The sequence below is a fragment of the Rhipicephalus sanguineus genome, chromosome 4 (genome assembly GCF_013339695.2).
Source record: "Rhipicephalus sanguineus isolate Rsan-2018 chromosome 4, BIME_Rsan_1.4, whole genome shotgun sequence".
Classification (NCBI taxonomy): domain Eukaryota; kingdom Metazoa; phylum Arthropoda; class Arachnida; order Ixodida; family Ixodidae; genus Rhipicephalus; species Rhipicephalus sanguineus.
Window position 1 is genome coordinate 178637492 of NC_051179.1, and position 22390 is coordinate 178659881.

The 22390-nt window shown below is 47.9% G+C and overlaps 1 protein-coding gene across 1 annotated transcript in view; it reads left to right on the forward strand.

The window, feature by feature from the left end:
- The window catches only part of LOC119390932 (DIS3-like exonuclease 2), a 167603-nt gene that overhangs the window by 42156 nt on the left and 103057 nt on the right, over window positions 1-22390 (forward strand). Inside the window, 2 exon segments of the mRNA XM_037658648.2 lie at window positions 7563-7664; window positions 14215-14364. Coding sequence (XP_037514576.1) covers window positions 7563-7664; window positions 14215-14364 — 252 coding nt within the window.

Sequence of the window (22390 nt, forward strand, 5' to 3'; positions counted from 1 at the left end):
TTGAAATCCGTGACGTCACGTGCGGAGATTTGGGCGCGAAATTTAAAAATGAAACTTTAAACTTCATTTTCTCTTTTATTAATAAACCTATGATGGCAAAATTAACTACATCAGAGTTCTCAGAGCACAATTTATCGATGTAAACTGATTCATGGTTTCTCTTTAGTGTCCCTTTAAGGTCATACAATAGAAAACTCGGGAGCAGAAAACTGGGCGAGTTGATATGTATTCGTCGTTACTAGAGAGTAACAAAGAAAACTCAGTTTCTATAGAAAATAGCATGAAGTGGCTCATGGGGACGCGCATGAGAAAAACGAAGTACTTGGTATTATAATAATGAGAACTAACAGACAATAGTGCCAAAGAAAGTATAGGAGATGTCATTTGTAACATTTATCTCCTATACTTTCCTTGGCATTATTGTCTGTTAGTTCTCATTAATATTCTGTCTAACAAAGAAAACGAGCCCTTAAAAACAATCTTCTTTCCTTCATTCATAGCAAGGGTCTTGTTCTGGCAGAGTTGATGCCTTCAGGTAGTATGCGAGGGATTATTGGTCAGCTGCCAGCTCGTAAAAAGATCACGTGCTATGTGTCGCCAAAAAGGCAGAAAATAGTGTTCCACACTCGCCGCCATAGCTGCGATCAGCGCTGACTAACACTCCTAGGTTTAAATGCGCATATATACCCTGTAAAGTGCACGGGGGGATGGCCGCCGCCGTAGCTCAGTGGTAGAGCATGGGACGCATTATTCGAAGGTCACAGGTTCACTCCCTGCCGGCAGCAAGTTATCTTTTTGTCCACTTTACTTTCTTCACATTTATATCCCAATTGTTACAAGTGACATGTCCTATACTTTCCTTGGCATTATTGTCTGTTAGTTCTCATTAGTATTCTGTCTAACAAAGAAAAACGAGCCCTTAAAAACCATCTTCTTTCCTTCATTGGTATTATAATGTTTCTCCAATTCCCTTATCTTTAACATATGTTTGCTTATATTTTCCATTATTATAATGCAAACTCAATTTCGCTATTTTACGAGGTCGTAAGCAGAATTTTCTTTACTGTATGCTCTAGCTACAGTCGACGACCGATAATTCGGACTCCACGGGGAACGTAAATAAGTCCGAATTATCGAAGGTCCAAAAAAACTAATGCGTCAGAAAAAAAAAAACTTTTATTGACACTTCAGGGTCCCGGTGACTGAAAAAAGTTGTCAATGCGTTGCTGCCCGCACTTCCACTTACGTGCAGCCAAGTCCGCCTGTACCTCCGCCAGTGTGATGTGATCGCTGTACGATGATGAGCTGGTTTCGTTCGTGAAGGCAACGCATCTGTGCGGTGCACTTAGCGGTCTCGCACCAAGAGGCAGCACGAATGGCGGCGCGGCGTGCTATTAAATGCGTGCACTACGCATGCAACTGCACCTGGCCACATGCACTATCGAGCAGTTGACTGAAGATGCTTATCGTAAGGCTTGTCAGCGATTGAGCTCTACTGGCGCGTTTGCCATCTGCCGCCATCACGCCTTTGTGCATTTCCACTGCTTATTCGTAAAGACATCGCCGCACGGCGCCGATAGCGGCCCCTTTGAATTCCGGTCCGCTTCACCCCATAACACTTCGGCATCGTGACAAAGCTGACTTTCGGACTCTCCTCCTGTCGCAAACAGGTCGACTAGCGAAAGCGCTGGTTCTAACCTACGACATGATAGACGCGGCAGAGGTGGGGGCTTCAATTATTGCCTTTCGGACCTGCAATTTGGGCAGAAAGTCCGAAAAATCAGATGCCGAAGAGTTTTAGCGTCCGAAATTTCCGACGTCTCAACCATTGACGTCTATGGGGCTGGTGACGGTGCCGCGAAAGCATCCGAATTTTCGAGCATGTCCAGAAAATCGGGTGTCCGAAAAATCGGCAGTTGACTATACACCCAGATTATTTACGTTTGTCCTCAACACCATCTTGGTACTTACTGAAAATTGGCAGCGCAAACAAACGGGACACAGAAGAGGAACACAAACAGGCGCAGACTGAAACTTGGATTTATTCACAGAAGATAATATATACCTCTTCTGTTCCTCTTCTGTGTCCCGTTTGTTTGCGCTGCCAATTTTCAGTATGAACCTATACCAACTTGCCCGCCTTTCAACACTTCTGCAAACCATCTTGGTATAATAGCAAACTCAAATGGAATGTAGATATGTAAACGGTAGGAATGACACAGACAATTAAAAATAAGAAGAGAACATATTTTAGCAGCAGCTTACAAAAGACCTGTAGGTTGCACTAAACAGACAGGCAAAAACTATACAGAGGCCTACAGGGTAATGTATGGAATGCAAATGGAGGTCAGCAAAAAAAAAGCGCTTGTGCTAACAATCAAATTATGACTAAAAGAGCTCCTTGAATAATTTAGCAGGAAGAACAAAGAAACCATACACCAAGATATCTTCTGAGATAAATGCTTGTTCTATTTCATCTAGCATCAGCGCAGATTGTGGTGTAGTTAATAAATCAATCCTATCGTATGCAAGTCAAACTTGCACTCACGATATCTTTCAAATCACTGTCCGAAACCCGTGAGACGCAAAGCAACCCCATTCTTGTATTCTTCGGACTTCGTAACGAAGCACCACGCAAGAGAAACTTCGATAACGACACTACAGCGGCATCATAATTTGCATGAAAGACGCCACACGCATTGGAGTATGCGGCACAGTACAGTGGCTACGATCAAGTGTCATGGCACCGACACAACAAAGAAGAAAGGAAATACCAAGAAAGCGAAAGGTTGGATGTGCGCATACGTTCGCGTGCTTGTGATTGTCGAGATGGCGCGAGCGCCACCGTGTGACTCTGCTCCTGTGGTTTGTAGGTTCTGTTTGTCCGTTTTGTCTTTTCGCACTACATGATGATTATTAGCAAGCACCAACTAGCCCAAGAACAAGTCCTTCTGCTCCACCAATAAGCACTCGCAGATGGCATTGCCTGCCCTAGTTGGAGGACTCTGGCGGAAAGTTAAAAGAATTTTGTATTCATGTGGCGTAGTGGCAGCAGTATTAGATTGAGAAGCGGAGTTCAATCAACATTTATTGTTTCACACGGTGGTGTTGCTATTGCTTGTATTTAAGATACACGATACATTTAAATGTATCGGAAATACAGGTACAGATACTTGCCTTGCGAGACGTATCACAATACAAATACAAGATACCCAAACAGTATCTAAGATACATGTATGTATCTTTGATACTGCCCAGCATTGCTTGTACAGTCAGACCTACTTGTGGTGTGTTGATGGCTTTTGGTTTCGCAGGTTTCACTTTGTAAGTACCACTGTGAATAGTCATTTGTTTTAACTTAATTGGTTTATTGCGTCAATTACCTTTTGCTCTCCACCAATTCATAGTGGTTATGGTAGTATTTTTTGATTAATTTGGTTTTTGTGTAGCTGAGTAATGCAAAAGTTTAGCCTAGCTATTATATTGCTAGCAAGTGCAATTAAATCCTTCAATGTAAGCTACTAATTCAGTTTCCTTGTATGTATTAGTGTATGGGATTGTTCGTGCCTGTTCCCTGGTTTCTGTTCGTGTAATGGTGCTGTAAGCAGCAATATATTCTTGACACTTCTCTTGTCTGTACTTCTCTGCCTGTTAAACGAGGCAAGCATCTTAATAATTAGGTTCAGCATGCGAATATCAAAACGTAGGCAATTTGTGGATTTTCATGTGGCTTCGTTAGTGGCCCTACTTTGTGCCCTCGGTGATGGCATTGTTGCTAGTAGCTTGAGTGCGGTAGTTTCTAGCTACCCATCAGTGTAATAGTTCTGTGCACTTTCATTGTAAATACGTTAGTCACATTTGTCTGGAAGGATAGAATAGGTGGCACTACACTTTGCCTGTGTTGTTTGGCAACATATGCTTAAGGTCAATGTCAAGAGATTGCATGTACAGGCATACTTCTTATATAAGTGCAAGTTCACAGATGTCCTCTTTGTAAGTGTAATGGTTGCTACAAAAGGGTCATGCCACGACAACAATTCATCTGCAATGAAACATGCATACTTCTATACATGGACGTATAAAGCATGTGCATGGCACTTGTGGCAAGCTGATCTCAAACTTAGCAGCAGCAGCTCATTGGCACTGCTTGTGCTGTACAGAGCCTGTCATTCAACTAAGCTCAGCTAGTGTGCTTGTCTTGTGCTCGGAATTTTTGTGTCTGTGGCTGCATCCATGCACTGTAGATGAACACTAACGTTGGGATAACAGCAGGTTTGTTTTTGGGTGACTCGTTAATTGTAGTGCATAGAGCAGCGGATGGAAAGGCACTGTAGAAAAAAGAAATTGAATTAGTAGGATGAGTGCGTGTTGTCACTGATTTAACTTTCCTGTAAATTAAACTCCATTGAAAATTTATATTATGCCCTGCATTGCAAGGATTGTAATAGTGACGAGGTCCATTGTTGATGTAGGGAACGCTCAATACAAATTGAACAAATGAGCGAAAGAATGAACGTTTCTCCGTTGCACTACAAAAAGAAAAAATAAGGGGGGCTTCTGTAGATGCAGGCATGCTGTCATTGCGTCCAGCTTGCATGAAGTCTTTCTGTCATGACAGACTGTGTGGGCCTGAATAAAGTGACCAGACATCCCAGTGCTGCTCAGATATCTTGAATATTTTGATGCTGTTGCAGCGTGGCATAATAGTTCATCGCCCTGCTTTCGTAGCCCCCACTGGTGCCTAATTACAGTGCAGCATTGCGCTGGCAGTACAGGCGTGTAGCTGCCATAGACGGAGCATTCGGAGCGGCTGTGAGATGGCATTTTAGGCTATTCATTTTTAATGTTTGAACAGTACAAAGCCTCGAGGATTTCTTCTAGCGGCTTTTATAATATCAATTTGTCAGTTTTGTTTCCCACAAGGTACACGTGTCATAGTGTCACATACTTGTTCTGTATCCCAAGTAGCAGCTGAACAAACGGGCCCGGGAGAGGGCCAAAATGTCATAGCTTCCTGCAGCAGCAGCAGTAGGGTTCGTACAGGTCCTTGAAAACCTTGAAAACCCTTGAATTGGAAAAGTAGATTTTCAAGGCCCTTGAAGGTCCTGGAATCTGCCTTTTTCACGACGCCCCCGTGCATGCGCTCTCCTCTAGTGGAAAAGTCGCGAAGCGTCTCATCATCTTTGACTAAAACCCTACCAAAACGGCAGAGGGCAGCACGGGAAAATGAAAGAGGCGGATTATGTTCTGTCCTTGAAAACCCTTGAATTTCGGGGCCAGTGCACTCACAGTGCAACCTGCTTTCTGTTCGAGACTAGCGTCGATGCGGCAAACTTTCCATTTCAGAAACAATACACCGTGCGAGTTTGCATGTATTCTGTTTGTTCATGCCTTGTCCTATCGATCATTTCACTCCTCACCCGTCAGTGCATCTTGTCTCGCTTTCTCTCTCTCTGCTTATCTCCTTATGACTTCACTGTTGCCTTCTGCATTTATGCTGCTTTTTTCCCTGTCAAGCAAGCGGTGCATGTGGTTAGTGCACTGTAATGATGTCAAGCCTTGCTAATACTAGAGAAGTCTCAGCACCTGCATTTTTTTTGTATTAGGAACTACTTTAGATGGCATCGAGGCTAGACTTTTCTAGAGTATAATAATATAGTTAAAACTCGATCTAACAAAACCCGATTCTAAGGAAGAAAATTTGCATTCCCAGGCAGGTACTTACAAGGTTCCACATTCTTGTCAACCCAAACTAATGAAACTAACTTGGAACCAAAACCGATTTAAAGAAGCTTTTTCTGAAATATGTAAAAATAAGAGTTTTTTTTTTCTATTTTTTACACAGATGGAATTTTTCTTGAAGTGCGGGCATTAATGATGTTGCATTAAAGCATCTGTCACCCATTGTCACGAGCCTGTTTTTATTTTGACAAGGCTAGACGCTACTCACGTGCATGGAACAGTGGACTCAACAGTTGCGCTGTTACGTATCAGATGGCACTATGGGTGGCGGCGATTTATTACGTTCATTGAAGCCATAGTGCTGATAAGACAGGGACCACAGAAAGAGGACAGGACGTGCGCTTACCAACTAGCCCAAAAGTCTGTCCTCGGCGATTTATTGTTCCTGTCGATGCTGCCACTGGAACGCTACTGTGGGCTTTCGTTATTTCATTATTTATGCGACAGATGACACTGATCGTCTCGTTGCTACTTTCTTGCTCACCTGGCTCACATAATCACTGCATTCGTTCTCCCCGTCTTTGCGTTTCGGCTGCATGTCATATTTCACATGAATGTCTACCTGGCCTGCATCACCTGGACCACATAAGTGAGGCTCAATGTTCGATACACCTGAACAGACTTTTCACATGAGCACGCGTGGAGCACCCGTGGTAGATTTTGGGTGTCTGTATGTTGAAATTTTAGGTTTTGAAGGACTGAAAAGCCCCTTTCTCGATTTTACAAACTTCCTGATTTAACAAAGTAATTTGGGTGTGGTAATGACTGTTGAATTGAGTTTCAACTGTATACGTACGAGGGCAATACATTTAGTCAGAATTTGAAACATTGTTATAGTAAAAAAAAAATCCACATTTGGGTGCTATTTTTCGGTCTTCAAAAACGTGGGACAGGCCCTTCAAATTCCTTGAATGTCCTTGAATTTTCTCCTTTGAAACTTGTACGAACCCTGATATAAACACCTTCTAGCTCACGGCACGTACACCTGCTAGGAAATGAAACCAAAAGTGGTTCCTAAGAAATCTGTTGTAGTATAATATGAAGTATTCTTACGCTACAGTATTTTTTCAAGATTTTTGGGGTTCTAGACTCTTGTTTAATGCAGAAGGCAAATATTGAGTGTACCATGTGAGTAAGTCATCATTGCTGCCCTGAAATGAGTGATGTCTTCATTCCAGTAATATTTCGGTGCTGCAGTGGATGAAAGTGCATTGTTTTTGTCACAGGAATTTGTTGTTGTAGTTTTTGTGTTTTTCACTCTCTGCCTAGATCACCATTCGTATTCCAAGGGAAACACAAGAGAGGCATAATGGAGGAGGAAGCACTGAACTCATTGGAAGAAGATGAAATTTTTAATAAGCTTGGACTGTGTTTTTTGCAAAAATGCAATTGCCGTGTTCTTGTAAATGCGCTCTTGTGTTGCATCACAAGTTATCTATGAAAGGTAATTTGACATGTTTGAATTTATGTAAAACTACCAGTTGCTGTCAGAACTGTGGATATTTCTTTTCTGAAGCCATATTGGCACCTTAGGGAAAAATGAAACCAAGCATCAAAACTGAGCCATTGGCATCTGCCTGTTTCACTGTATCGCACCTTCCTACTCCAGCCTAACTTTCTAGCAGTGTGAGAGCAGGGTAAATCTGCGTACTATACGCAAATTTTTTGCCTCACAAACACACACCACTATTTCTTGCAGGAGTACCTTTGGCATATACATTGTTTAATTAAGCACTCAAAGCATTTACATACGTATCCCTCTTGTTATGCAATACATCCAGCACACCTGTGAACTGGCCGCTGGTTTTTGTGCATTGCAGGACAGTCAGATGGACATCTATATTGGCGGTCTACGTGACCGGAACCGGGCCCTCAACGGGGACCTTGTGGCTGTGAAGATCAAGCCACAGGAAGAGTGGAAGGCAGGTTTCCCTTCCTTATGTTTTGCTATGACAAGACACAGGGTGATGAAACTAGGGGTGTGCGAATATTCCAACTTTCGAATATTTTTATAATGGTGTTCACTATTCGATTCGCACTGGAGTTTGACTATTCGAAGTATGCAAACTTCCGGAAGATAAATACATTCAACGCCCGATTTCTTTAACTCCCTAGGACCAAGTTGTATAAACATTGCTAGGGGCCAGCATTTCTAGAACTACTTCAGTTTGAAGGCTCTGTCGCACGGCTTCACCGTAAGTGGAGGCGGCAAGTGGTACTGTAGTCGCATCAGGCTTCAGCGAGGTGCGCCGGTGTGGTCGCTGCTACCACATGGCGCGCCGGATTAAATGTGTTACTACGTTGTATTGATGAACAGAGAGTCCGGATTTTTTAAGACATAGCAGAAAAGATTACGCGCGTTGCACGTCCATGATGCTGACATGTATTGGGCCGGGATGCACAGCAGCAATAGGACAAGCAAATGACCGAGGCACTTTTGGGCTCCGCGTGATCAGGCAGTATAAAAGGCTACCAGACATTTAATGAGTGAATGTACTGTAGAAGTGCTGCTTTCTGGGCCAGTTCTTCATACTGAACTTGAGAAAACCCGCGAAAAGAGATGCAACCATTACGTTAAGACACATTTGGTGTTTTGTCCTTTTTTTTGTACTTTGAGAGCATGGCGCATGTGTTGCCTGTTTTGATTATTTCAGGCCAGTGTGTTTTTCAATTATGTGTCATTTGCTAGTCCAGCGTGGAGTTTTGTCTTCCTTCCTTTGTGTACGCGTCTTTTTTCGCTGGTTTTCTCATGTATCACTAATGAGCAAGTCATGAAAGCCAGGAAATGGCTCGTTTTCTGAAAATCTTAAGAGGTTGGTGTGTAATTCTTGTAAATACTGAAGTAACCCCACAAACCTTTCAATTAAACATGTGATTTATGCGTATTTCTTGACATACACTATTGGGCGCTTAGCCCACCACTGGAAATGCTGGCGCAACCGTTGGCAAGACATACTTGGCAGGATCACGTGGTCTCAGCGGCCACGTCGGCTGCCTGTGCTGCAGTCTTGCAGAGGTTTTCTGGCATTTTTAACATGACAAACTTGGCATCCAAGCAATCGAAAGTCTAACGCTATATATACGCACATGAAAGCCTGGTGGTTGTTTGCTGAAAGCGCCGAGCAGACAGGACTGCTGCAATGAATGTGCGTTTTACCGGTAACATAATTACAGAGTCTGCACAGTCCCATCGACACGCACGTAGCACTCGCACAAACAGCATCGTCCTTGACAACCTGTTAAGTCCCGCAAAAGTGGTCAATCAACCACTCTCCTCTGGTGAGATTCACACCGTGAGAATGTTTTATCCACCTCTGATTCTTTTTAAACTTTCAGAGCAAGCGACACATGAGGCTGCATGTGCACGGCGAGTAGACGACAGCGCGTGAACTTGTGGGGAGAACGCAGTCAAAAAGCGGGGACACAAGCGACCGGTTTTCCCAGAAAGGCAGCGAAATGCGTGTGCCGCAGCGCCCTCTGGCCGAGGTTGGAAGTTTGTCATCGTGGCTTTTTGGGCTAGTTGGTTATATGCTTTAGAATAGGGCATAGCGCTGACACACACGGACCAGGAAGAGACAATAGGACAAGCGCTATCCTGTTGTCTCTTCCTTGTCCATGTGTGTTAGCGCTATGCCCCATTCTGGAGGTTGGAAGGCCTATTCGCACAGCTCTAAAACACAATGGGCTCCTAAATGCCTTGTTTTTCAGTGAAACATGTGGGGAGAACTCTGTAAAATCAAAACATGCTCAGTTAGTCAGTCTTCGTTGACAATGTTTTTCTAACAGTACAGACATGCCTGTTTAAAAGCTGAGCCATTTTAGCTGCTGACTTCCTCACACTCTCTCTATTTAACCTTGAAGTGGGGCTTCGCAGCAATGCAAATTTTTCCTGGAAAGATGTATTCACTGTATAGCATCCCTCCACTGCAGTGAAACCACCTTTACAGGGGGGTTACATGCGGACCAATATACACCTATTCGTTCATTTCGAAGACTTGAAATTTCCAATAATTTAAACTCAAACCGAAGCGAGTTTGAATATTTGAAGTGCTCGACCATTCACACAAGCTTAATGTTTGAAGTTCAGTAAAGTTATTGCAATTTTTCTGCGATATTAGCCGCATGAGTGGCGTAAGTGACACGCATAACGCATTTTTGGTGGCCGCGAACAAAAGCATAGTCTCCGAGATTTGTATTGCAAAGATGGCGTATATGAAGTAATTGGTTTTAAACTAGATTTTAGCGCTTGCGAAAGTAAGGCCTTCGAGATTGGCGTTTGTTCCCACCATTGTATTGGCCTTGACTCATGCATGTTGCTTTGCGAATTGGTCGTACATAATTAAACAAGCTGCTGCGCAGTCGAAACATGGACAAAAAGAGGACGAGGACTTCGCCCAGAAGACTGCGCCGAGGGCTGCCCAGAAGACTGCATCCATCCTCATTCTCTTCTTGTCCATGTTTCTATTGCGCAGCAGCTTGTTTAATTGCGTGGACTCATCGGGCCTATTCGATTTACCACTTCTGGCTACATCTGGCTACCCGCGGGCTGCCAGAGACAGCTGGAACGCATTCGTTTTTTCTCTGGTTGCTCCGCCCACCGCGCGCGCACTTCCGGTGGGCATTCGTTTTTCGACCTCTGGCTGCATCTGGCGACCCGCAGGTCGCCAGAACTCGCCAGGACGATTTTGGTCTGGCGGCTCTCTGGCCGTTTTCTGGCTAGCAGACGCCAAAAGGGACGATGAGCGCTCGCGACCATCTTTGCGTGGTCTCCGCGGAATGCAAAAGCTTCGGGACCCTCGGCCGCTCTCGGCCAGTGCGACAAGAAGCGCGCGTCTTTTTGGCCGAAATCTTCGGTCGTTCTCGGAGGCCTTGAGGATAAAATGCCGAAGCTTCAAGCTCCTCAACCAGGGCTGCACAAGTAATTCTAGACAGTCGGGGCACGACGTTCTCAACATACAGCGGAACTCTATGCCGTTCTTCTCGTTGCAGTCTGCTTATCAGCAGACACACAACGAGATCTTCGACATTTTCATCCTCGCACACAATGGTTTGGTGACGCCTGCGGAGCCTGCGTGCGTGCAGCAAGGCCACCAGCCCAGCGATCGTAGCTAACAAAATTTGTACTAGCATGTTGGGGAAGACGACGCAGTTGTGAGCCGCCCAGCCGCGAGCCCAAAATTCGATTTTACTTCTCCCGACCACTTTCTGGTTGCCAGAAGTTTTTAGGCCACGTGATATAACGTCATTTCCTGTCAGAACCGGAACCCGCTGGCTGGTTTCTGGCAGCCAGCGGGCTGCCAGAAAATGGAAAATCGAAGAGCCCCATCACTAGAGGCCGTATTTTTAGGCACTAAAAAGGCACGTTTTAGGCACCCAAATTAGGCAGGCAAAATGCCGTTATAGGCCTCCAAAATCTTAAATATAGCGCAATAAATTTTTACATAAATTCAAATAACTTCAAAGAAAGACGTGCACGACTTGTATCTGCGGCAGAAAAGCAAAAACTGTTATTGTTTATGATCAGAATTTTATTGATAGAAATACAGAAATATTACACGTGTTTAGTATACATAAGGAGGTCCCAATGTCGAAGACTGTTATCGGGACCTCCTGGCACAAATGCGCAAATAGTTGAACATCGCCATGCAATTGTCCTTTCTTTCGCATGGTTCGCAGAACATGGTCTCTCCTTTTATTGTCTAGCATGGTGAGTCAAGTCGAATAAACACACTCCTGTGTCTTTTCCTTTTCGGCATGGCTGAGAAGGACAACAAAGGAGCAGATAGCCAAAACGCCAAAAGACCAGAAGGGAGGGATGCCTCATATCCTCAGGGTCTAATCGCGCAGGGGGAATTTCTCTTCTGCCGGTAAACACCTTAAAAGGCTCCTCACCAGGTTGGAGCACTTCGAGCTGACAAGTGTAATGCATGCGCTGGGCACCCACGATCACGTCTGCCAATATCTGCTACACTAGGTGCCATGGAAAGAGGGGAAATTTCAAAATGAACACCGCTTGCCCGTCATCTCACGGGCGCGCGATCCTACACGGAGGGGGTGCAAGAAGGGATGGTCCTGCGTAGTTATGTGTGCCCTGATGTCGCTCCTCTACGTATACATTAATGCTCTGACATAGCTCACAGTAGCATGCGAAACTGCAAGGATTATTCGAGGTGACAGGTGTAATTTGTGCAGTCAGCTCTTGAATAGATCAATGAAAGTTTATAGACATATTAAAACTCTGAAACAGAATCTGTGTGCGTTTTCATTTTTCTTCTTTTGCTTCGAATCGCAGCGGGATGCGAGACTAATCTGCCTCCAATTCGCATGCATTCTTGTTCTCGCCGTTCCCTCATAGTGCCGGTGCCATTCCTGACAACGCTTGGCGCGTTTTTCCTTCATTGTCCCTTACAGCAGTTCCAGTAGTGCGAGGCCGTGTATCGCAGTATGGATACATGATCCATGCCAGCCTCTCCAAACGCGCGCGCACTGAGGGATCCATCCTGCAGAAACAGGCAGTACACAACACTGGTCGCGTGGATAAGCTGGCTCGGGCACATCATGCGCATGTGACCTTGCATGCGCATGACGTGTTGATGCTTCTGCATCATGTGATGCTCCGGCTCAGAGTTGCTCCGATAGCGAAAAGGGCAGGGAAGGAATTTGGCTTGCAAAGGCTACACGGGGAGAGTGGCAAGGGTTTCAAGCTTGCCTCCTCGCATCATGGTCTCGCGGCTCGTAATTAACCAATTTGAAAAATTGTTGTGGTACAACGCTCTTCATTGGACACATTTCCAGTGTCTAACTAGAATTTCTCATATGATCTGGTGAAGGGCCCTTTAAGAAGTAAATTACGAACAAAACAAAAGTCGCGTGCATATCGCATTTTTTTTTTCTTTTAATCTGCACTCTCCTTTTCCTTACGGCACTCCATGGTTTCGCATTCGTTCTCCGCCTTCGGGCGGCTGCACAGCGGGACCTCCTGTTCCCTGCCCACCGCCGCACCCAGGCCTTGAAGGAGGTTATTCAATTCCTTGGGGCACTGGACTGGACAACCGGCTGTAGAAGCCGCCGTCATGGACGCTACTCTCGTCTTCTTCTCTCCTCTTCCCATCTTTATGTCCCTCTCCCCATTCCCCTGCAGACGCTGAGACGTGCTCCCGTTTAGGGTTGCAGAAATAGTGTCTTTTCCTTGTCTCCTCCTTGTCCTCCTCCAACCGCTCGCGCCATGTCAGCACAGCGGTGTAAGGTGGCCCATTTCACCATTGCTAGCGGTTGTTTTTCGGAAGTTGGTTGAACTAGAGGGCTAGGTTGTACCACATAGAGTTCCGAAAGGTCAATTGTTGCTGGGTAACATGAATGACATGCTCAAACTGCACTCGAAAGCGAAAAATTTGAGGTTAAATTATGTTCATATAGGCACCGATTCTGAAAATAGGCATTTATAGGCATAGTGCAATAGCTCAAAGAACACAGGCACACGGGCAAGAGAGACGATACAAGCACTGCATTCGTACCAACTAGCTCGGCTTTCCGTACTACTGCAATTTATAGGCAGTTATAGGAATTTAGGCACAAACACTAGAAATAGGCATTTATAGGCACTATAAAAACACCATGAAAGCCCTTTTTAACCTATAATTCATGCTCATATATCAAAGTGGCATGATAGGAACGCAAGGAACAAAATAGGCATTTACCTAAATTCCGGTCTCTACTCATCATCATTATTTGTCGGATGAGTTCGTGCGGTTTGCGGTCAGACTTGCCGTGCTGGTCATGTTGCGTGTTCTTAGGTCTTTCACGCCTGCGACTGTTGGTGCCAAAAGAATTGCATACGTTGATTAAATTTCTGTGGGTGACAATTCTCTCAGCTCCATGGTTCTATTCGTGGGCTAGATCGTGGCTGAGTGCGCCAATGCGTGCACCAGTGATGAAGAGTTGGTGGAGCAGGGGTCATTTTCTTCGACGATCGCTTTCGGGTGTACTTTCACTTTTGCGAGGCGTTAAACTGTCTACGACGAGCCACGGTAGTCCGACACTATGCCAACAGTGCTACATTATCACTCAGAGACGCCGACGCATTTGGTGACAATCTCACAAAGGTATCTCCGAAAGTGATTGCTCGCCAGCTGTTGGCCGTGCCAACACTATATTTATTGAAAGTATATGACACTGCAGGTGCTCAAAAAACTTTTCGTGCTGCTTGGGCATGAGTAAGCGCACCAGGCAACGTTGCACAGTTTTTTCACGTTGCACAGTAAGCATTCAGATGAAATTCTTTACCACTAAATATCTTTTTCGCTTTCCCTGTTTCTCGGCTTTTGCGTTTACCTTCAGAAACGTGTCAGCAGGGTTCTGCTGTATATTACTGTCTTAGCACCAGCGTTTCTGATCACTGCCAAGTGTGTGTTCCCTGTGCAGATGGAGAGTTGGCAGTGGTTCTTAGGGAAGAAGTGTTGTGTGCACTTGCAGGTTCTTTGGGACCGGATACACCTGTGGGAACAGAAGACTGGCCAGAGCATCCACGATGTCCTTCTAGGCAGCAACAGTGCAAGCGGAGGAGGCTCTCCAGTCGAAGATGGCGAGAAGTTGGAAGAGCAGCCCAACGACTCACTCCTGGAGGTGAGTATGCTCAAGTTACAGTTGTCACCTGTAGTCTCAGTACATCTGACCTTCTTTCGCATTAGCTTTGGGAATGCAGCACAACTTGGTCATCTCCGTTGGTGCACTTGTCACGACATGCTATTTCACAAGTCCACACCCTGGACTTGTGTACTGCTTCTCACTGTATTGCGACATTTGCAAGATTCAGTGACATCAAATGTCATGCATAATTTATGTGAAGCCAACAGGGTCTTACTTGCAGTTTTTAATCCAAGTGTGGTACTTATGAATTAAAGTGGATGAAAAAACAACTATGCTCCAGTGTGGACAAAACCCACAGCCTTTGGATTACACATGCAATACTTTACGTACTGAATTGCAGTGGTGGTCATTTCCCCATTCACTTTCTTAGTTAGTTCTGGGAATGTTAGTCGGTGCCACTCGTGTCCATTGCAGCAGCAAATGTAGAATGTTGGCATCATGCAGCACACAATCTTTTTAACAGCTGACGGCTGGCTTCTGTCAACTTTTGCATGCTACCTAAATGCCAGGATTACACATACAGAAGTAATCTTGACCAACATACCATAAAATGCCGAGCAAGCGCCCCCACCCGAGCAAGCACCCCCACCCGAGCAAGCACCCCCACCCGAGCAAGCACCCCCCTCCCTTTTTCTGGAGATCTGAAATATGCACCAATGACCGAGCAAACGCCCCCGTGTACGTTCATGAGGAAATACGAGCGGACGCCGAAGGGCAACCTCCGAAAACTGTACTGGCAAGATGTCCTGTGCTTCGTATCCCAGGCTTGGGCAGCCGTTTCGGTAGAAATGGTGACTCGATCATTCACCGGGCGTGGCATATCCAATGCACTAGATGGTTCGGAGGATGGTGCGCTGCACGTCAGGCTCTCTGGTGTCGGCGATGTACCACCAGAAGACCGCAGGTCTCTGCAGGCCGAGTGTGCGGACTTAACTTTTGCATCCAACTCTAGGGAGTCGTTTGACGAGTTTGACAGTGACAAGGGGGAATAAAAACAGTAAATAAATAAAGCATTTCACTAGAAACAGCTATGGTCATTTTTTATTTTTAGCAGCTCTCCCACCGCCATGTTGAATTTCAGTCTGGGACCGAGCAAGCGCCCCCCCCCCCCCACCAAATCTGGTCGGATTATCCTTCACTGTAGGGGGGGCACTTGCTCGGCATTTTACAGTAGGTTATCCCACAACTTAGGGGTGCCTGGTAGACAACTGCAGTGGAGCAATCTGCGGGTAGCCTGTTGTATTCTTAACATCCGCACTGCACATCTTGTGATTAGGGTGATTAGGTGAACCAGGTTTCTCTGTGTGGAAAACATAACAGGTCACCACCTTCTTTAGGTCGGGACCCACTTGCTAGAACAAGGTGCACTGTTTGGAAATCCTGCTCACCCAGCTTGGTATTACTGCTACGTTTTAACTTTTGCAGCAAAGTTTGTGCCACCGAGGTCATAGCCGAATGTGGGAGTCTGAAATTTAAAAGCCACTGGACCTGATGTTCTAATCTAGACTTGAGCTGGGGAACACACAATATTTTAATCGTGAACCCTAGGCCACAGAGTAAGAATTATTAAGGAGGCAAAACTGCGCTTTCTTGAGCGTCCTAAAAAGTCACGGAATAGGGCATAGCACTGACGCGCCTTCTGTCGTAAGAGTCCGCTAGCTGAGAGGAAAAAACGTACGTTGCGCTCTCCGATGAAGCTCACCGGTTCAAGGCCATTTGGCGCCGATTCGCTGTTTGCACTTTACGCCCAAGTGGATGTGTTTCTTGTGTGTTCTCGCCGGCTTTTGGTAAATTAACGGAAAAATTGGCATCACATACAGGAAAATTACCTGAGTGAGATATCTTGTACAACGTGAAAGCTATAATTTTTGGTAACGGGAACTCGATAGGTTAGGTACAATTTTTAAGGCGAAAGCCTTAGATGCCTAATCAAACGCAAAAACTAACCGTCGGCCGCCCGTGTCGGCGGCTTCAACGTGACTAATGCAAAAAATCATCGTCCTGTGATGACATCGCCACATGATGTTATCATGACATCATAGATCGCCAAAATTTGTGATGCCGTCATGATATAGCTACGTAGCATTAACACAGGTGACTCTGCGCCCATCCACCGTCGGCCTTACCGCGTGTCTGCATCAGAGCGAGCAGTGATTCAAAAAGAAGTGGCCAAAATGCTAGCGAAAGACATAATCGAACCATCGTCTAGCCCTTGGGCCTCCCCCGTGGTATTAGTAAAGAAGAAAGACGGTTCCTGGCGTTTCTGCATCGATTATCGGCAGCCTCAACAAAATTACCAAGAAAGACGTGTATCCTCTTCCACGTATTGACGACGCACTCGACTGTCTCCATGGCGCCACCTTCTTTTCAACTCTCGACCTCCGATCTGGCTACTGGCAAATTGATGTAGACGACATGGATCATGAGAAGACCGCCTTCGTTACCCCTGACGGTCTTTACCAATTCAAGGTCATGCCCTTCGGTCTTTGCAACACTCCAGCAACCTTCGAGAGAATGATGGACACGCTGCTTCAAGGATTTAAATGGTCGACGTGCTTGTGTTACTTGGACGACGTGATCATCTTCTCACCCACTTTCGCCACACACCTTGAACACCTTTCGACCATTCTATCAATATTCCGACAAGCTGGCCTCCAGCTCAATTCATCGAAGTGCCACTTCGGTATTCGTCAAATTACTGTGTTGGGCCACCTCGTTGACGCTTCCGGTGTACGACCAGACCCGGCCAAAGTCCGCGCTGTAACGAACTTCCCCGTTCCTCGCTCTGTCCATGATGTTCGCAGTTTTGTGGGCCTGTGCTCGTACTTCCGCCGTTTCGTGAAAAACTTTGCGGCACTCACACGCCCACTCACTGACCTTCTCAAATAAGACGTCCTGTTTTGTTGGGGTCCTCTCCAAGCTGACGCCTTTTCTCAGCTAATCACCGCACTAACGACACCACCTATTCTTGCACATTTTGACCCAGATGCTCCTACAGAAGTGCGCACAGACGCTAGTGGTCACGGCATCGGTGCAGTATTGGCCCAAACTCAGCGGGGCACTGATCGTGTTATTGCGTACGCAAGTCTGCTCCTCTCGAAGTCTGAACGCAACTACTCTATAACAGAACGTGAATGCCTTGCCCTTGTCTGGGCGGTTTCAAAATTCCGCCCTTACTTGTATGGCCGCCCATTCCGCGTCGTAACAGATCATCACGCGCTCTGTTGGCTTTCTTCACTGAAGGACCCTACTGGACGACTTGGCCGGTGGGCGCTGCGTCTTCAGGAGTACTCCTACTCAGTTGCCTACAAGTCTGGACGCCTCCATCTGGACGCCGATTGCTTGTCTCGTTACCCTGTTGAAAAGCCAGACGGATCGGTCATCCAGCCTAGCCCCAGCGTCATGTCCATGTCTCGGTTTCTTCAGATTGGTGAAGAACAACGTCGCGATGCTTCCTTGCGATCACTCATTAGCCGTCTCGAATCTGCCCCTAACGACGCGTCACTCCGCATGTTCGTCCTCGTGAATGGCACGCTGTACCGTCGTAGCGTTCTGCCCGATGGCCCCGAGTTCCTTCTCGTCGTGCCTAAACATTTGCGTTCAACGGTCCTGCATGAGCTTCACGACGAGCCCACTGCCGGCCACCTGGGCATATCTCGCACGTACGACCGTGTCCGGCGCCGCTTCTTTTGGCGCGGTCTCGCCCGGTCCGTTCGACGTTACGTGGCCTCCTGCGATAAATGCTAACGTCGGAAGCGTCCTGCCGCACCCCCTGCTGGACTCCTTCACCCGATCTCCATCCCTACCGAACCTTTCTTCCGTGTTGGTGTAGACCTTCTCGGCCCTTTTCCTGAGTCCAACTCTGGCAACAAGTGGGTCGCCGTTGCTATTGAGGGGTCCGCTCTACGTACGGCTGGTGCAGAAGCCTAGCTCCGGTCCCAGCCGCAAATAGTCGTACCGTGTCAACGTCCCCTTCCCGTAGCGCGCGTCATCGCAGCTACGACGGGTTCGGGCGAATAAGGCAACAGGCTAGCACAACAAACAACACTTTATTGCTACGTTAGCAATAACGCGTAAATGTCGCGTAGAGGGATAGTCCGCTCTCGTAGAAAAACAAAGGGTATGGCTTACACCTTCGGTCGATGATCGGCTCGCGGGTCTCGGGGCGGTGAGATGTTCCTTCGTAGGTCAGCAGGGCACCAGAGAGCGTCTCTCTGCCTGGTCGGCAGTTTTGTTCACCTCCCGTGTCCCTCCCCACCGCGAGGGTTGATTCCCTCGCAGGGCGAGTTCCCTTTCCCGCGAGCCGGGATGCGAGGATTAGCGCGAGGAGTAGCGGGAAAGAAGGGGTTGTCCGGAAAGGGCGACTGTGCTCCTCTCCTAGTGGTTCCTTCGCTCCCGCTGTCAGTTCCCGATCGCGCCTGCCTTAAGGAAAGGAAATGGGCGCGCGTGCTCTCCCACATCCTCCTCCCCTTAAGAAAGCCCTCGGACGACAGAGACTGCACCATGAGGTAATATTTTGTTATTCCTCATCGAGAAAGGCTAGGATGGATCGGTCCAGGTCCGTGCCCTCCTGCGGTCGGCCCTCTGCCGTGGGTGTCGCCGGTGCCCCCACTGGCGTCGCCGCTGCCTCCGAAGTAGCCACCACCGGCCTCGTTGCGGTCTTCGCTGCCGTGCCACCTTGCGTCATGGCTTCCCCAGTCGTCGCCTCCGCCATCACTGCTGCGGTAGGTCTGGCCTGCTCCTGCAGCCCCGTGGTCCGGACCGCGTCTCCTTGGGCCCCGCCTCTCTGGTCGTTGGAGGTGATTGAGAGGAGCGAGTCAGCGAAGCGTTTCATTCCGGGCGGCCTCTCCAGCATGGTTCGGGCTCCTCCGGTCTGGCGGGGCTCGGGGTTTTCGGCGTGCTGCGCCGTGGCCTTGAGGGAGCATAGGCCATCGGGGTGTCCACACAACCCTGGCACGTCCTGGTGGCTGCGGCCCCCAGGCAGCTGGCTCTCCCAGTTGGGTTGGCATTGGTCTTCGGGCCTCTTGTGTGGAGGCCGGGCGGTGAGGCGATGGGGTAGCATGGAAGTGGCAGTGGGATGTACCAGTCGACCTCCAGTCAGGCGTCCATGGCGATGTTTGCCGGTGGTGGTGGGGCTGCGACAACGACTGAATGTGAGTGTGGGCTCGCCGTGAGGAGGCGGTCTCCTCTCCGAGCCGTCCCGGCGGCACCTATTTCCCTTTTGCTTATCCAACATGCAGAGTTGTTGTAGTGTCGGCAACACGGCGCGACTGAGGACAACGAACACACTCAACCCATGCCACACAAGACTCCTTTATTCCGGTGACAGTCGTATTTATATATGTCAGAGGTGGCGCCATCTCTTGATGACAGTTGAACATAACTAAAGTCACCTAGTGTCGACCTTCGACACTACATCTACTCCTCCCTAAATATATACATATTTACACAAAAATAATCACAAAAAGAGTCAATGTTCACATCATGGTATATTATACATAGTCCTGAAATCTCGTGGGTTGTCTTCGGTTTCTTGCGGACCTACGAAGAGGTGGTGGCTCACCAGCCGGTTCGGTGCCAACAACTGGAGCACAATCACCATCACCATTCACTGGAGCACTATCACCATCACCATCCACTGGAGCACTATCACCATCACCATACACTGGAGCACTATCACCATCACGATCATCATCATTAGGAGCAGGGTGCTGGTGAAGGTCAGAGGAGAGAGTCGGTCTGCCAGGCGTCGGTGGACTTCGCACGGTGTCGTGGGAGTGTCCTTTGTCATTCCATATTAGCGCATGGTGCGGCAGGGCTTCCTTGGGAACTGCAGTCAATTGAGAGGCATTCCACGTGCGACCATCTTCCAGGCAGAAGGACCAGCGTCCTATTCGCTTGAGAATTTTCAAAGGAGGTCCAAAAGTGGGAGTGCCTTTTGGACCAGGGACTGGCTTCTTGACCCTCACGTACTTTCCAACTTGGAACTTGGGTACTCGGGCAGCTCTCCGTCGGTCAACATAATCCTTGCTTTTAAGCTGGCGCTCTTTCACCCTCTTCCGAAGTGAGGACATCTCCTGAGCGGGATCTGCGAAGAAGTTTGCAGTGGGGTAGCCAATGACGTCCAAGGATGTCCTCATGTGCCGGCTATGTAGAAGCACTGCCGGAGAGAGTCCAGTGGTACTGTGAGGAGTGGCTCTGTAGATTCCCAAGTACTCTGTAACAGTATTTTTTATTGGGCGCTGCTCCAGTATTGCCAACTGAATGTATGATTTGAGGACACGGTTAAACCTTTCGACCTGTCCGTTGGCTTGGGGGTGATATACAGCCGAAAAGCTGTGCCTGATACCTCTGTCTTGAAGAAAGGACTCGAATTCTTGAGATGTAAACTGTGGTCCGTGATCCGAGACGAGTTCAACCGGATAGCCTTCCCGTGCAAATATCGACAAGAGGAAGTCAAGCACTGTACGGGAGGAGGCTTCACGACAGAAAGCTATTTCCGGCCACTTTGAGAAGTAATCGACTACAGAGATGACAAAACGACAGTCAGCTGATGCACGCTCAAATGGCCCAACAACATCAATAGCTATCTTGCTCCAAGGCCGGTCGGGAAGAGCTACTGGCTGCAGTGGAGTGGGGTAGCTCTTAACACTCTTGTCTGCAGCTTGGCAGGTTGCGCAGCTGTGGATAGCACTCTCAACCTGCTTGTCCAGACCTGGCCACCAGTACTTTTCGCGAAGACGTTGCTTTGTCTTCACTATTCCCGGGTGTGATTCATGGGCTAGTTGAACAAATGTAGCTGTGAGCTTGGCTGGAACTACAACGCGTTCTGAGCGCATCAACAGGCCGTCCACTACTGACAGTTCCTCTCGCACCTCATAGTAAGGTCTTAGTTCAGGTGACAATGTTTTCTTGGTTGGCCATGTAGCCTGAACGCATTGTGCAACCTGCTGGAGCTTGCAATCCTCGGCTGTGGCAATACGGAGATCATTGATATGGACTGAAGACGTTACGATGGACACTATTTCTTCTTCAATCTTAAGGCCGTCTTCTGTGTCTGGGACAGGAAGCCGGGACAAAGCGTCTGCTACTTTGTTGTGTTCCCCACGCCGGAACTGTACAACGAAGTTGTAACGCAGCAACCGAGCAGTCCACCTTGCAATGCGAAGTGGTCGTTGTCCTCTGCGTGAGCTACGACACACTCGCATAAAGTGGCCACGGCGGCCGCATGCGAAGCAGGTTCTACCGCGAGCGGGGCATGCCGTCGGTTCACAGTGACGTGTGCCGCAATTACCACAAGCCTGCGTATTTTTGCTGTACTGAGCATCGGCAGCGTTGGTATCTGAAGATGGCGAGCTCGTTTGACGAGCGTGCGGCAAGCTAGGGCGGCTCTGATAAAGGGGGCGTGCCTCGTTGCTGTACCGGCGACTATCGCGCGTGTTTTGTTCGGAAGCGTCATACTGACGTGGATGTTGGCGTGTGATGCGCTCAACGGAATTAGAAAAAGCTTCCGACTGCAGCTGGGCTCGCTCGCTGAGTAGCGCAATTTCAACGGCACGGTCGAACGTCAATGTGTCACCTTCCAAGAGCAACCGTGATCGCAACTGCGGGGATGCAACTCCGGTAACGAACTGATCGCACATATTATCGTTGGCTTGCTCGGCGAAATCGCAAGAGGCTGCCAGTTCACGAAGCGCGAGGGCGAAGTCGGGGATGGACTCACCATGTAGCTGACGGCGCTCTCGGAAGTGATGTCGTTCTAGGCGAATGTTGCGCGCGCCGGTGAAATGTCGTTCCAGAATCTCGCGGGCCGCGTCGTATACGTCTGGGAGACTCGTCGCTGCTGCTTCTTGCTTGGAGGGCACGCCACGGTCTTTGACTTCACCGGTTGAGGTAGCGGCGGCGGCCAACGGCTCAGTCGTCGGTAGCTGGGGTGCGGTGGGCGTCGGTGGAAGCGCATCGAAAATACGTTGTCCTTCCGGGCCCAGGCAGTGCAACAGCA